Source organism: Camelus bactrianus, chromosome 13 (assembly GCF_048773025.1).
Source record: "Camelus bactrianus isolate YW-2024 breed Bactrian camel chromosome 13, ASM4877302v1, whole genome shotgun sequence".
NCBI lineage: Eukaryota > Metazoa > Chordata > Mammalia > Artiodactyla > Camelidae > Camelus > Camelus bactrianus.
The window spans coordinates 33,314,664-33,332,101 of NC_133551.1; the positions used below are offsets into that span (position 1 = coordinate 33,314,664).

A 17,438-nucleotide genomic window follows, 5' to 3' on the forward strand; every position below is an offset into this window, starting at 1 on the left:
GTATGAATTCTGAAATTAATTTAAAAATTACTCAAATATACAGTGCAATAATTATTTATTTTGAACACAGTATTGACTATTGATCTGTTTTGTCTTGTTTTCTGTATGAAGGTCTCCTGATTTTCATGAAGAAATCAAGGTTAAACTCCCCGCTACTTTAACTGACCATCATCACTTGCTTTTTACTTTTTATCATGTTAGTTGTCAACAAAAACAAAATACTCCTCTTGAAACTCCTGTTGGATACACAGTAAGTATATTTTTGTTAAATATTTAGCTCTTTGATCTTAAAAATTATTACAATATTATGATATAGTTGGTGTTCATTGTCATTTGAGTATTCCTTATCTGATTCCCCACACTGATTAGAAAGGGTCATCATAACAAGAAAATGCTCAATTAAGGTAGTTAATTAATCTAATTAATTAACAAACTAACACTTGTAAACACTTACATGTTGGTCCTGATTATTGTATGTTTATTCAACAATATTGAATAAATATAAATTTTAAATGTTTTTTCAGAAAAGAATGGTTTGAATGTAAAATGATTAAAAGAGAACTTTAGCAATTAAAACTTTTTAATAGCCTTAACTAAAGCAATTAAAAGCTTTGAGTATTTTTTGAAAACCATTACTGTTGAATTGCAAAGGTAAACCTACGATGAAGCATGTCATAGTGTGCTTTCACAATTTTCGTCAGAAAGTCATGCCTTCACCCAAAAGAGGAACACCAACGTTTCATTCGTATTTTTTGTCTTCTGCAGTTCATGACATGAATTTTTCTAAATATAAGAAAATAAGTTTATGTCATACTTTTTGGTTTTGTTTTCAACATTTGTATCTAATCAAATCTTTCTTTCCCTGTTTACTTTGACACTATTACCCCAGTTTAAAGTTGATTCACTTTGTGGGCTTTTCCTACTACTGTCTTTTCCTGGGTTAATAAGAACCTGCTGTATAGATTTAAATATTGCGTGGTTAGGTAGTACCGTTTTGAGGATATTCTTAAATATTGTTGGGGAAAACATCTTTAGAGGAATTATGAAGGCCTATTATTATTTTACATAATTAAATGCCCTTGGTGTTTGTTGATGTGAGATAAATTTGGCTCATACTAAATTCTTAAAACAGATTTTCCAACTAATTACTTTTATAACTAACATATTTAAATTAATATTGTTTACTTTTCATTTAAAAGTGGATACCAATGCTTCAGAATGGACGATTAAAGACTGGCCAGTTTTGCCTACCGGTCTCACTGGAAAAACCACCACAGGCTTATTCTGTACTGTCTCCTGAGGTCAGTATCTTCATGTTGAAATTCCTCAGATTGAATGAAATGGGTTTTTCATTACAAAGGTATTTTTCTCAAACTTGCTATTTCTTCTGTCTTTTAAGTATGTAGATTATGAAGTAGGAATATTATTTTCTCCTATAATTCAAATTACTGTGTAGAATACTTAGAAGCATTGATAACTATTCTTTAAAGTATAAGTATATTCATCTAAAACCAAAATAATACATGAAATATAAACTTAAAAGAAATTTGGAGAATTTTTGTGTTGTAACATGAGAAGCTTTAAATAAAAGATTCTTTCTTTCCTTCAGTAGACAGAATTTCACTGGAAGACTGGAGGCAGGAGAACAGATTTAAATTAATTTTTTTGGAATCTTTTTGTAACTGAAGATCATGTCAGTGAAAACAAAATAGCTATAAATATGCAATGCAAGGGACATTGGCAGCTTTGATGATGACATATGTGACTTGAAAGAAACAAGAACATTGGGAATATCTCAATTAAGAATCAGTAGCCACTGTTCAAAAACCAAAGTGCTTTTTGAGAGAACTATCATATGATGATTACCAATGTCTCTTAATGCTTTAACCATAACTGTTTGTAAACATTAGTCTGAAATATGTCCTGTGAATGCTCTCCTGGTGGTATTTATTTTCAGACTAGAGCATCAAAAGTATTCACAAATAAATATGTACTGTTTTTAATTTTTTTAAAAAGGCAATTTAAGGCTACTGCTCTGATCTCCTTTCTGACCGTCGTCTGTCAGTCAGTCAGCCCTAAACGCGTAACACTGTGCCTTTGTTGTTACTCATAAGTGAAAAGCACATTCCCAGCTCAGGCCCTTTGCACTTCCCTTTGCTGGCAGTGTCCTGTCACTCGACCTGCTTCTTCATTTAATTCAGATATCCACTCCAGTATCACCTCTTCAGAGAAGTCGTCTCTGATTACTTTGCTATGAGTAGCATCCTCCACCACTTGTTATCCTTTTGCTTTGCCCTTGTGATACTTATCGGTGACTTCATAGTTCACATTTTTTTTTATCTATTTATTGTCTACAGAGTATAAACTCTATGAGGGTAAGGACTTTGTCTTTCTTTTGAGTTACTGAATCTACAAGAACTTAGAATAGTGCTTGGCTCTTAGTAGGCAGTTAAAAAGTATTTATTAAACGAATGAATGAAGACAGTAGGAAAGAAAAATGACTGTACCCACCCCAAACCCAAGTTTTCATTCAGTTTTCCAGGAACACATCTTTTCAATAAGATAAATTAGTCTTCTGTCGGGGTAGCATTATATTTCAAAAGGAAATAATTTCAAAAGAAAATATAATTTTGTAGAAGTTATATGTTTGTTCTTATGAATTGATTTGTAGATGCAAGGTCAGCTTTCTAAAGAGAGGCTGATAGTTTTCTTCTAGCCACAATGTATATGCTCATATATAAAGAATATAGTGACAATTTAGATTTGGCTGTAGACATACAGTATGGCTGATTGATATGTGAGATAAGCCACTTTATTAAGTGCTTAAACTTTTGTATATTTTAATTACTATATTAAAAGAGCAGTATATATTCTTAGCTTTATTATTATATTGAAATAATAGTATAATTAGTTTTAATGCTTTATTTAAAACAAATGAGAAATTGGGGAAGGGTATAGCTTCATGGTAGATTGAGATGTCTGTTTAGCATTCAGGAGGTCCTGGGTTCAATCCTCTGTACCTCCATTAAAGTAAATAAATAAACTTAATTACCCCCCCCACAATAAAAAATAAATTAAAAAAATAAAACAAGTGAGAGTTAAATATTTAAACATTTGACTTTTATAGGTCATTGCTTAATGCAATTTTGTATTTACTTTCCTGGCTGAGGTTGAGTTCTCTTTGATGTAGAAGGTCAGAGACCTTCTGATAATGTGTTAACTCAACAGTTCTTTGGGCTTTAGAATATGAAGCCAATTAAAACATATTAGGAGTGTTTAAAATAAAGAAAATGGAATATTAGAAACCATTAAGATATTGTAGATGTAAATTTATTGGCATGAAAAGAGATTCACAATATAACGTGTATAAAATAGGTTTCAAAATAATACATTTTATATCACCTATGTGAGGTTATATATAAAAATATGTGTATATAGAGGAATATTTGAAGTGATATGTTTCTGGGAAGATAGGGTTTTGAATGTATATTTTCTACTTTTTGCTCCTTGAGCCTTTTACTTCTTTTGTAGGAAACATTTTTGCAAAAAGAACAAAATGTAAATTTTACATTTATTTATTAGTGCATATAATATATTTCCACAATATTTCTTCTCATTGAGATATTATAATTTTTTGTTTCAAAATTCATAGTTATTTCAGAACTCGTAATCAACTTAAGCATCTGTAATCATTATATTCAATATCTTATAGGTTCCGCTACCTGGCATGAAATGGGTAGATAATCACAAAGGTGTTTTTAATGTCGAAGTTGTTGCTGTTTCAACTATCCATACACAAGTAAGTGAGTTTTAATAATTTTTATGATCAAATTTCACTTGAATGAACTGAACATACTGTCTAGAACTTTCATCAGTTTTGTCTGCTGTAAGATTTATGGGACTATATATCAGTTAAAAGTGTATAGATTTAGAAGTTACTTTTTAAAGGAATCAACAAAATGTCACTCTATTAATGGAAGCAAACATTTTGTCTTTCAGAATGTTGTTGACTTCATTTTGAACAATTAAGTGATTTTTTTTTTTTTGTAAGTTTCTGGTACATAGCAGAATAGTTGGAGTTGAAAAAACCATTATCCAGCTCATTTTATTTCTCATAGTCTTAGATATTTCAAATGGAAAGAGCTCATATTTTTCACTGTATTTCTGGAATATGCCAAACTCTCTTCAAAGCCTTTGTATTTACTCTTTCCCTAGTTGGAATACTTTTCCTTCTGACATTCATTTCACTTCTTTTCACTAAGGCTTCTTACTTCAGAGAGGCCTTTTGTAGTGAGTCTTTTAAAGATAGCAGCCCTATCACTCTCTTACCCCACACTCATTACTGCTTCTTGTTCTAGCTTGCACGCTCTTGCACTTTTGCTTTCTCTCCCTGTGTGTGTGTGTGTGCACGCATATACGTGTATTCATATCAAGTGCAAAGCGACACTAATGTGCTGGAAGAATGGCAAATAATCTGGAGTGAATACAATTTAAAGTGCTTGGGAAATCATGATGTATGAACATAGAAGACCAGGCTGGTGAAAGATTATGAAGGACCTTGAATGCCACACAATTTAGAATCTAAGTAGATGGTGATTTCTAACCTAAATAGTAAACAAGAGCAGTAAATTTCAGAGCACGCTGAGCAATTATGGGCTACATTGAGTTTACTTTTAAGTGTGAAGTGTCTGTGCACGTCGCATGAAGCTGTTCTGTAGGCAGTTGTAATTAATTAGGAGTTTAGGATTGGAGGTAACAGAATAAATGTGACAGTCAAAACTATACTTGTGAATTTGATTTTCCAGTGAGAAGAGGCGAGTATTGAAAAAGGAATATCGGGGCTCTCCATCTTGAAAAAGGAAGGATTGGTGTGCAGGGTTTCCCAAGGCCAGCCTCAAGTTCAGTGATTTTTCTAGAAGAACTCATAGGACTCAGCATACAGTCTTATTCACAGCTATGATTTATTTTAGTGAAAGACATAAAGCAAAAGCAGATAAAGGGAAAGAGGTCAAGTCTAGAGGAAATAAGGCACACACTTCCAAGAGTTTTCTCCTAGAGGAGTCACACAGAGCAAGTTGAAGCAGCACATGTGGAATTTTGTCTACCAGGGAAGCTCAGTTGCAGAGTTTTTACTATTGTCTTGTTACACAGACCCCCTCTGTCTAACACAAACCAAAATCCTAGATTCCCAGAAGGAAAGCAGGTGGTCAGCATAAACCATGTTGCTTGCACAGTTTAGGTATAGTGAGCAATCCCCTCTCAGTGGGAACCCTCCTGAAATCCAAGTTCCCGGATGCTAGCCATGGGCAACCTTATAAGTAGGCTTTTCAAATGATAGCAGTCTTAATCTTGTTATGTTAAATCTTTTCTGCACAGAGAGATAGGGAAAAATAAGAAGGCAGAGTGCCTATATATTATGTTTTAAAACAACAGCAAAAAAAGGTAGTATGTAGGTTTTATTTAGCAGTACACGGGTAGATCCCAGTGAAAAAATACTCTGGTGGAGTTTTTCCTTTCTGTTACTGGGTATGTCCTGTGTTTCCTATAGACCTTACATAATGAGAAGACTGACATTATAGTTTACTGTTGAAAATATTCCTTCCCTTAATACAATTTTTCTTAATATTATATGATATCTTTCTTAAGTATACAAATACATTATTTTTCATATTTAAAAAATCCTATAATTATTAGTTTTCTTTTTTTAGTGTCAGTATTATATTTATCTTTTAATCCTAACTTTGTTTTTATGGTGGCAGATACTTGTATTATCTTAATGTGACAAAGAAGGATTTGGGGCAAAATATTTTATATAGACGATTTAGAATCTATAGAATGTAGTGAAAGAATAGAGTGGAAATGTCTAGTGTGTAGCATCCTGACATTCACAGTCCTGATGACTAAAATTCAAAAGTTTATAAATTTTGCAACTATGTAATTAATTTCATCATGTACTGCAATCTTTTATAAAGGATCAATTGAAGATAATAAATTTTTTTATGATGTTTTATACTTTGCTTGTAGCTCTTTGAAATTTACTGAATATATAGTTAGAACTCAATAGATTTTTTTTTATTCATTTCAAATACATATCAAATTAGAACAGTATTAAAATTACAAATGTGAAGCTGTTTAGCATTATTACCTTTTCCTAAATTGTATTTTCATTGTTAACTAAGTAAAAGCCTTCCCAAAGTTTCAGTAAACTTCTGTTTATATCTCATTGGTCAGAACCATAGCACAGGGTCATCTCTAGGTACAAAGGAGGCCGGGAGAGCAAGTATCTACCTTGGGACTAGGCTCGTTACTGCTTTAAATGAGACTCTGGTTCTGTCAGTGCAGAAGGAGGTTAAATGGTAGCAGTCAGGATTTAGTCAAGAGATGGAAACTGCAAGTATTTGAATGGAGGAAATTTGTATGTAAATAATTGTTAACTAGGTTAAAGGTGATTCACTACTAAATGGGTTAAAAGAGGATTCTGATTGTAACAAAGATAACAGTTGCAGCAAGTGATAAGGAAGGAGGAAACTTAGAAAGCTAGAGGAGGATCCTGAAGGATGAGAATCAGATCTCTGAGGAGAGAACGCTGCGGCAACAGGAGCACATTGCCTGCCATGCTGTGATACTAAGGAAAGTTGGAGGAGGGTACCCGCCGTGGACTGTGAGAGCCACCACCGCTGCCCATGACCTCACCTCTGAGCCACAGCATGCACATCTACTCGCTGCCTTCAGGAGAACAAACAGGAAGAAGAAAAGTCCCTTCCAACTCCTCAAGCCTAGCAGATTGTTTCCTGTACCCTCTGTTGTCAGAGCCTAACCACAAGCCAGCTGACAAAGGGGAATTGTAGTTTGAAGGGTCTAGCTTCAGGCTTACAAAATGTGGAAAAGATGGTGGGTTTGGATGGAGCTAAGAGATAATAAATTAATAATGGGTACAGATACATTACTAACACACATGTAATAATACTTGAGCTCTAAAGCAATAAGGCAGACTCACACTGGAAAAACAAAACCCTAATTTCAATAGATTTTTTTTGAGTAATCAATAGTATTATTGTGTAATTAAAGTGTCTACTTTAAAATAATAGATAAGGGTAGGTGTAGTATTTAATTGGAAGCAATGTTTATATATACTACTATGTGCTTTTTTGATTGTTTAGTTCTCTGTTCATTCTTTGTTTTAGGATCCTTATCTGGACAAGTTTTTTGCTCTGGTCAATGCTCTGGATGAACACATGTTCCCAGTCCGAATTGGAGACATGCGAATCGTGGAAAGTAACTTAGAAAATGAATTGAAGAGTAGTATTTCAGCATTGAATTCATCTCAGTTGGAACCAGTGGTCCGATTTCTTCATCTTCTGCTTGATAAACTGATACTTTTAGTTGTTAGACCTCCTGTTATTGCTGGACAAATAGGTAATTTACTTATGTTTAGGAATCGTGATATTTATAATTTGACAGTTCTAACTTTTACAGAAATAGAACCCTGATTCCTGTTTGCTGTCTGTAAGGACTGTGTTTGATTTGGGGGGGAGTTGTTGTTTACTTGTTTCTAATGCCAGAAAATGACAACTTTATTTTGTTTGTTTCTATAAAATATGCCATATAGACTTCTACTCAAATTACAAAAACAAATTCATTTATTCACTCATGAAATGTTTGCTAAGCACATAATATATATCATGCACTGATAGGGACTGTCCAAGGTATGGTTCCTGGTTTTAAGGATCTCATAGACTAGTTAGGAAAACATGCAACAGATAAATTTTACATGATGTAAAATCTACATTTTCATTCGTCTGCTATCCTCTGTTTAATATAGCTACTATTTTCTTCATTAACTCAAAATCTCTATATTCTTTTTCTTACGAGTTTTTCTGGAAGAAGAGGTATTCTTGCTTCCTACTTTTTCCCTAAGATTTATTCCTCTACTTTTGCTAACAGCTCCACCGAAATCATGCAAAGTAGTTGAGCTTTTAAGGAAATTTAAGAAATTTCAGCTAACTTGTTATAGAAATTTTGTATTAAGCTGTGGCACAAAGAAAAGGAGTATTCAACTCCTTGAGATTTTTTTAGGGGGACTTCTAAGTAGAGGCAGTTCTTGGGTTGAGTATTTAAGGATGAGTAAGAGTCTGACAGGATAATCCAGGGAGATGAAGCAGTATGGGCATAATGCACAACAGATAAACTAACCTGTAAATTTGGGGGGAATTGGAAGTAATTAGTTATAAATTGGAGGGTTAGTGATTAGTGGATATTGGTGATGGGGAGATGAAGTAGAGTCCTCCTTGACACATTAGGGAATAAGGAATTAATAGCCTTTGAAGGGTTTGGTCTTAATTAGGAAAGTATGACCGTTTTGGCTTTTATAAGGATGATTGTTCATAGAGATAGATTGAAAGTGGGGAAATCTGGAGGCAGGGAGACAAATTGGAAATCTTGTAGAATTTCCTACATAAACTGTGAGGTCCTGATAAAAGTGTTAGTGGGATAGAGAAGAGATGGTGGCTTAAGAGATAGTGTAGAGAGTGCTGTTACAGAATCATAGAAGGTTTTAAGAAAAAAGTTAGTCTTGTTTGTTTTTGTAGATTATAAGTAAAATAATAGCAATTGTAACAAACATTTCCACAGCACTTACCATGTACCAGGAATTGTGCTATGTGCTTTATTTGTATCAATGTATGAAATCTTTACAACTCCATGTATAGGTGTGAATTTCATGATTTCATGAATAAAATGATGAACATCAACACTTAAAAATTTGCCCAAGAATTCAAACCCAAGCAACTGACTCCAGAATCCCACTCTTACCTTCTGTATTGAAGGAGTGTCCACTAGTGAAATTAACAAAAATAGTTTTGGTCAAATAGTGAAAGTAAAAACCAGATTACAGAGAATTAAGTAATAAACAATAGATGATGAAGGACGTACAGAAAGCGTATACTAGTCTTTTGAGAAATGTAGTTAGAAGAAGCAGCAGGGTTGATTAGGGCATAAGAACGGAGAAATGTGAGCATGTTTGTATGCTTTGAGAATCTAAATAGAGGTGCAAGAGGGTTTAATTAAGGAGGCAAGCCAGTAGGACGAAAATGAAGGTAGACTAATCATTCTTACGTAGGAGATGAGCAGTGCTTCCTTTGGAAGGGAACTAAAAATTGTTTCAGATTCTGAGAAATTTATAGTAAAATCTTCAGGACTTTCATGCTTTATAAATTTCTCCTATGAGATAAAAAACAAGATTTGCTGAGAAGGGAGTAAAGTGGACCCAGTTTTTTGAAGCTTTCTAATGGTTTGGAATAGCTACTGTAAGGAAAAGGCATCAACCAGGAACATGGGTAGGACTGCTAAACCCTGCTTAAGTTTCCCTATCTCTAGTCTTAATCTTCCTAAATGACAACTTTATCTGATTATTCCTTCTAAGAGAACTTAATTGGCCTCATTACTTGTTCATAATTTCCTGTCTTGATTAAATAAATCATAAAATCTGAGGCTCTGTTGCTCAGAATGGGTGTTTGGTTTATCCATTTATTCAGTGTGCTACCAGAATTTCCCAATTTTTGCAGCATCCTTGTTATATACTGACTTGAGTGAGTGAGTAGGTATTTTCTTAGCTTGGCATTTAGTGTGCTATAGTCTTAACCTCAAAGTGGTTTTCTAGCCTTTTTTCCTTCTAATCCTTTTACAGAGTCACTCATTTCAATTAAGTTCTTTATTGCTATTCTCCTTTCTTATTAAGTTGATATTTTTAATAATCCACTTTTATTGTTAACTTTTATTTTTAAACAAAAGTAATATGTACTCAATGCATGGTATTTAGGTTCACAGAGTCATTTTTAAAATGAGAAGTTACTTCTCAAAGGTTATATACAAGACATTTTTTTTCTTAGCATGTGCTTTGTATTTTTACAAAATAGTGGGTACTTGTTTGATAATGTTTTGTTTTCAACTGAGCAAACCCACATAATTTTCATATTAAATTAATAAAATGAGTTTTTTCTTGTTAAGAAAATTATGTTTGATTTAATTAACACAATATCATAAATTAGATATAAAATCAATATCAAGTATCTTCTTTATATACTTACTGTGTATAGTCACTATGCTTAATGCATATAGTGATGACAAAACCTTGATCTTTTTGGAACTTAGAGTCTAAAAAAGTTAATGCAAAAATATTTTCTTCCTTAAAAGTTAATCTAGGTCAAGCATCATTTGAAGCCATGGCATCTATTATAAATCGGCTTCACAAAAACTTGGAAGGAAATCATGACCAGCATGGCAGAAACAGTCTTCTTGCATCATATATCTATTATGTTTTTCGCCTACCAAATACTTACCCTAATTCACCATCACCAGGTATTTTGTTCTTTTTACTATGAAACTATCTTGCATAGATTATGTGTTCATAGCAGGATTGAAATAATCTTGTAGTCCACAGTGTGATGCATTTATTCAACAGCAAACATTTATTAAATATCTGCTAAGTACTGTGGACTATGCTAGATGCTGAAGTTAAAAAGATGAATACGTTACATTTTAAAGCATCATTATTTATACAGCTTCCTTTGAGTTAGATCTTGGTTGAATTAATTATTGGAAATAAACTTTGAAAATAACTTCTGTCTCTGAAAGCATTTTATCATTCTCTGTTAAGATAAGATAAATGTTACGTTTGTTATTCAGAGTGTTGTTGTGTAAAGAAGAAATATGGTGGCTCAGTAGTTTCCTGATAATCCTGTGAAACCTGTAATAATATGAAAGATTATCCTCTAGAAATGTTCTGATCTCTTTATAGTCAGTAAGATAATATAGTCTTTCCAAATATTAAAGCCCAAAGTAGTTACTTGTTTTTTATGCAACATTGGTCATAGTGGTAGTAGTGGTGGTGGAGGGGAGATGTTTTAGTTTGAATAATTCTTTAGTTGTTCAGTTAGTTGGTTAATGATTATATTGTACATACCTTTCAACCTGTTCACAATATTTGTCCGTATGAGTCATCATTCATCACTAGTGATAATGGTAAGTGCCCTGTTCAGCTGTTGCAATGTTAACATTAGTAATGATGACAAATAATTATGACATTCATGATGAAAACTAGGCATAATAGTAATCTAAGTTTTAGCTTATTTTATTTCTTAGTTGCAAAATGAGAAGTGCTTGACTCTTACAGTCTTGTTCATGATATCTTATCTTGATTTCTAAAATTATAGTACTTGAGGTTCTGAATGTGTAAATAATTGTGGACTATATACACTGCTTCTCCATTTACTCTTTCATTCAGTACACTATTAGAATTTCACAGATTTTGAAAAATGTCTTTTTTACCTGCAGCTCTGAAAAACTATAACTACAGATTAATTAGTTGACAGGTGTGCATCATTTGCAAATATGACACTCTTAGAAAGATTTCTGTAAATTAAAAAAATGGAGATGCAATTGCTGGGTATTTTATGTTCATAGGTCATGGTTGGATGATGGTTTCAGGCTTGATTTCAGACAGAAAGGGATTCTTTGCTTTTCTGCATAATCTGGGCTCTTAGGAGAATTATCTTTAGTTTATACATTTATGTATGTATATTATAAAGATGCCATTTTGTTATAGTTAAAATTGTCACTGATGGAGATAAAGATATAAGTCACAGTCCCATTTAAGAGATATTGACAGTAAATTGGCTCTCCCTCTTAGTGACTGTGTCTCAAGGGGCAGAGCAGGAGGGGTGGGAAAAAAGGAAAAGACAACAGCTGGAGCATTTTGAGTCCTAGATACCCTCATGTCTAAGTGAAGGTAATGTTTGTGTATGTTTCTTATTACTTTTTTTTATTGTGTATGTAATATATAATCATAAAAACGTTGAAGAGATAGTAATTTTATTTATGACTCATATGATTTTGTCAGCTGCTGTAAAATATCTTTGTATAACTATCATTAGGTCTTGAGTGTTTTTCTCATTGATAGTATTTTCATTTTGAAATAAAAGCAATTTATGATCTTTGTGAACTTTGTAAAATGGAAGAGATTTTTTTCGGGTCTTTTCCTGATTAATTTTCTGTGTTTAATTATGTGGTATTTTATATACAACTCTAGGTCCTGGGGGCTTGGGAGGATCAGTGCACTATGCCACAATGGCTAGATCTGCTGTGAGACCTGCAAGCCTTAATTTAAATCGTTCTCGGAGCCTTAGTAATAGTAATCCAGATATATCTGGGACTCCTACGTCACCAGATGATGAAGTACGGTCAATCATTGGCAGTAAGGTAAACTGAAGATACACGTCTACAAATTTGGTTTTCAGTTTATGAACAAATGAGAAATGTCTGGTTGTTTTACTTTATTCTTAATTTTAAAATGTATTTGAATTGGTAATAAGAAAGAAGTTGTACTTTTCTATTCTACCAGTGAATATTTAAGTGTTTCATGTTTCTGTTAAATGCGCTTGCCATTACAAACTGGTTTGTGCACTCTGCTCAAGAAAATACACCAAATTCAAAAATTTGCCCAGAATGACCAATCACATATGACTCAGTTTTGTGTGTCTGATCATCATGTGAAAAATGGTTAGATTGATTTTCTGTAGAATTAAAAGAGACCTGTGACTACTGTGTAGCAGAGACATAGCATTGGTTTAAAATGTGAGCTCCCCTTCTCTAAAAAGTATCAAGGACAATTCATTGGTAATAGAGCTACATTTCACACGGAAAACTCCATGTAAGATGCATCAGGATTAGAAAAGTATGATTTATTTAATGATGGTTAATGATTATCTCAGACAACAAGGGAGAGGCCAGCTAGTATGAGATCCAGCTGTATTTTATTTAAGCATCCATCTTTATTACCTGCCAGACTATACTTAAGGAACAAATAGTTTTTACCTTCCTATAGTTAAAGTACAAAAATAACTTAGAGTTTGAAAATCAAACTGGGAAAACGAACAGTAAAAATGAGGCCAAGAAATCACATTATGTTGGGTTTTGACTAGACCATTTTAAATGTATTTTTTCCATTGCAAAGGAGGAAGATACCGTTGTTATGGAATCATAGCCAACTTTTCTTTGGCATTTTAGTCTGTTAATTAGGTTATGAAGAAAAGTTGGTAAACGTGTTCTGGAGTCTGTGTTTAACCCTTAGTCTGCACTATAATGGAATTTTTTTTTAATGGTCTGAGTTTGTTATGTGAAATACTTGACTATTGATCAAACATATCAGAACTACTTAAATCTATTCATATAGAAATTTTACATTTGGAAACTTCTAATAAACTTTAAGCATTACTCATTTTAAAGTACCTTTCAAGTAATTTCTCACAGATCAAAAAAATATTTTGTAGCCTTAAAATTTAAATAATAAGTTAAATATGAATTTCAATAATTTAAATATCCGAATAGATGTTACTCTAATTAAACAAACTGGCCTTTTGTGAACTGCCTGAGAGAATGATGTGCAGTTTATTTACATAGGATACTGCAGAGTAACCTGAGTAATATTGGAATTGCAAAAGAGAAGGCTTTTTTCCCCCATGTATATTTTCCTGTCTAGGGAAAGAGCCCAGGTTTTTTTTTATCCTTGTCTTCATTCTTGATCTTTTCTCATTGTAATAGAGGTAATACTTAGCATAATTTATGTACTGTAAATATAGTTCTTTAGTTGAATGAATCTGATTTCTGAATTACAAGAAATTTTCCTATTAAAGAACTATACGTGCCATTTTCCTCTAGGTTCTACTTTTGAAACATTTCTTAATTTAAGATTTGCATTATGCTTCATTTAGCATAATTCTAGAGTTTTCCTTTATATATGATGTATTTGATAAATTATAACATCAGGATTTAGAACAGACCTACATATATTGGAATGATTATTTGCCTTTTATCAGGTGGTTCATACAATGGGACATAATAATGACATAAACTTGTTTCTGATATTATGATACATGTAAACTTCTAAGAAAGCTATCATAAGATGAGAATTTGTCTTATGACAACACAACCTTGTCCTAATCAAATTTTATTTAAATCGTTTTTGTGGGTTTTTTTTTTTTGGTTGCAAAATTTTTGATAGCTACCTTCTTTTTGGACTATGATTTAGTCATAATCCCTAATAATAATGTTGTATATTTTATCTCACTACAAAATTGTAAGGTATCAGAAGTTTATTTATAGCTACTCTTCATTTATTTTGATTCTGTTGGCTTGGAAATTCAAGAAACTTCCTTAATGATTCTTGTCTTTCACTCTGCCTCAGTCATAGTTGTACCCTTAGTCTTGTCATGACCAATAACTTTAACCCTCATAATCTCAGTTTAATACATCTTGTTCTCTAACCATTAGCTCATGTTTTTCTGTCTAGTGCCCGAACTCCAACAATTTCCCTACCCCTCTGCAACCTCCAATCACTTGATCCTGTAACTTTTTTTACTGTACTTCACACTCTAAATTTTCTTACGATTTAGCCAACTTACATTCCATGATTAATCATTTTACTTATTCCCATTATAAACAAACCTCAGTTCCTTCATCTTTCTGTCTCTTCATTTTATATGCTTAGCTCAAACCATAGTTGAACCCAGCTGACTTCCTGTGCCATGTCAGCACCTGTGCTGTTAAACATGTTTTGAGAAATACCATGATGACTGGTCTCATTTGAAATTAAAGGCCATGAACGTCAAGAGAGCGCTTAATGCTGTCAAGCAATTATACTATATTTGTTTATTCCATTTACTTTCCCATTTTCCCAGAAAAATGTTTCATACCTTCTCTTGTACCTCCAACCCTCCAATACCGCCCACCAATCCTCCTTCTCACTTTATCTCCTACTTTGAGAAAATCGAAACCATCAGAAGAAAATTTTTGTAAACGCTTACCATCACATCCGCCTACCCACTGCTATCTGCTACTGTCTACTGCTTAACACTCTGCTATCGATGAACTATATCCATTTCCCTAAATCCATTCCCTCCTTTTGTATACGCCCTCCCATCCCCTTTCACCTGCTCAACATCCTTACTCCAGCAGTTCTTTCATCTTTCTCCTACATCATCAGTCTCTCCTTATCTCCTAAATCAACCCATCCACATACAGGCATGCTATTGTTTTTCCCATTAAAAAAACCCCAAACTCTTCTCTAGTATTTGGTGCTAGCTTCTTTGCCGTTTCTCTACTACCTTTTGTAGTAGGGTTTCTTAAAAGAATTTTCTATACTTGCTATCTCTGATTCTTTTATTCCCATTCTTCAACTCCTTCCTCCTTGATTTACTCTGTTTATTGGCTTCCAGGGCACTACGCTCTCTTAATTTTTCTCTTACTTTCCTGATTACACCTTTTCAGTCTCCTCTGTAGATTCTTCTTTTTCTGATCTCTTAATTTGGAGGGGCCCCAGGCCTCTGTTCTTATTGCTTTGTCTTCTCTTCTCTCAGCACTCACTCACTTGGTCATCTTATGAAGTCCTGTGGTTTTAAATATAACTTTATGCTGATATCTCACAAAATTATATTTCAAGTACAAACTTCTCTCAGAAATTCTATACTCAGCTGCCTTTTCTAAACCCTTCTGTTCAGATTTGGATATATGTTAAAGGGACAGCCACTTCTCACCACCTCTAGTGCTCCCACTTGGTCTGAACTACCCTCATCTCTCCCTGAATTAATGTAATAGCCTTAAAGATGGTTTCCCTGCTTCCAGCCTACACTCACTTCTCAATGTAGCAACCAGAACGATGCTTTAAAAGCTTGCCACAAACAAACAGAACTTAAGTTGGATTATGTCATTTCCCTAAGCAGGGTCCTCCTATGACTAACTCCTTCACCTCCTTTAAGTCTTTACAGAGAGGACTACCTTCTCCATGAGGTCTACTCTGACCGTCTTATATTTAAATGTGTAAGTGTGTTTTTCTCCCCAGTCTTGTCCTGGTGACTTCTCATCCTCTTATTCTGTTTCTTTGACCTAAAACATTTACTACTTTTTAATGTAGCATATAAACTAGTTACCTATATATTTATTTTTTTGGTGTTTGTTTCCCTTTATGAGAGTATAAGCTCCATGAGGGCAGGGATATTTGTTCACTAATGCATCCAAAGCACCTATTATGTCCAGCGTATGGAAGGTGCTCAAAAGATATTTATCCAGTGAATGAATGTTAGTAAGCAGTGAGTATCCCTAACTAACAAGAGTAAACAACTTTAAAAAAATTGAATTATGCTTTTGTTTGCCCTCTTGCTATCAGGATTAATTATCTTAAGAGATTGAGTTTTATGAAAGTTCTGGTTAGACTTCATTTTCTAATACAAAGTGCAGAACTCCTAAAATTCAAAAATACTATCAACAGTCTTTTATTACTCTAGTGGCTGTAAAACCATATTTGTGACACCTTTTTCATAATTATTTTGCCAAAACTGATCTTTTCTTTGGCCTAGCAATGTCCTTCTAATACTCAATTATGTAAATATGTGATTATATCACGTTTGAATTTTATTGCTTTTAATCAAATGCTAGTGAAGTTTTACATTGATACATAGTTTCTAATGTATCATCTTCCATTTTTTTTCATTTATTTTTCAAACAATGAGAGCTAACTATGTGCATAGCTTACTGAGTCCTCTGTGCTGAGGACTTGTTGATATAAAGCCACATCTTTGTGTTGATGTTAAGTCAAATAACACCATGGGCCTTGCTCAAGGAAGGAGTCTGTGTCTAAGGGACAAAATAATGTTACAGAGATTTGGCAAAAACAAAACAAAAACACGTTCATGCACATGCACACACATTTGTTAATCTGTTAGTTGGAGATACGTAAACATAGTTATGATATTAGTAAATATCAGTGATGAATTTGCTTAACTGAAGGCTGTTTGATATAATTCTTAGCTTTATGGCATAAAAATGTTATGGAAATTATTTACTTTACAAAATAATGGGCCCCCAGTTTTCTTTAAATAGTTAGCTTTGGCTTAAGATAACTGTTCAGAGCCTCAGCATTGTGGATATAATGTATAATTAATGGCCCAAAGAGATTTATTGCTTATTCTTAAATTACTTATTAGCATGTGCCTTAGTTTTAAAAGAAATTATTAAGCAAGGAGTTTAAAAGTGAACTTAAGAGTACAGCAAAGTTATAGTTTTTCTTTTTATGAAAATCAGATGCTTGTATTTTGTTATTTTTGTAACATGAGTAGTGACATAATTTGGGAGACTGGTGAAAATTTTTGTTTTAACTTATCTGAAAAATATATTGTGTGCTGATTTGCTTTTATTTGAAATAATGTATTGATTCTGTAAAGTCTTTATTAATACCTCATAAAATGGAATATTTTATTTTAAACAAATCTGATTACATAATTTTATGAGTATTTGAATATTGTCTAGTTTGCTAGGAAGCATTAAAAAACATGTATGGCAAATTTTTGTTCAGAGTATTTTTTAAGAGTTTACTGTATTTGAGACATTGT

The 17,438-nt window shown here is 33.1% G+C and overlaps 1 protein-coding gene across 13 annotated transcripts in view; it reads left to right on the forward strand.

Annotated features, from left to right (window-relative positions):
* DOCK7 (dedicator of cytokinesis 7) overlaps positions 1 to 17,438 on the forward strand; it is a 176,819-nt gene that overhangs the window by 90,776 nt on the left and 68,605 nt on the right. For 12 of the 13 annotated variants that reach the window (XR_012511209.1, XR_012511208.1, XM_074376357.1 and 9 more), the window contains 6 exons: positions 112 to 250; positions 1,200 to 1,301; positions 3,713 to 3,799; positions 7,185 to 7,416; positions 10,192 to 10,356; positions 12,086 to 12,255. Coding sequence is in view for 11 of the 13 variants with exons in the window: in XM_074376357.1 (XP_074232458.1) it covers positions 112 to 250; positions 1,200 to 1,301; positions 3,713 to 3,799; positions 7,185 to 7,416; positions 10,192 to 10,356; positions 12,086 to 12,255 (895 nt within the window). In the remaining 2 variants the exon portion in view is untranslated. Of the gene's footprint in view, positions 1 to 111; positions 251 to 1,199; positions 1,302 to 3,712; positions 3,800 to 7,184; positions 7,417 to 10,191; positions 10,357 to 12,085; positions 12,256 to 17,438 lie in introns of those variants that run through there. The other variant, XM_074376358.1, reaches the window with a different exon arrangement.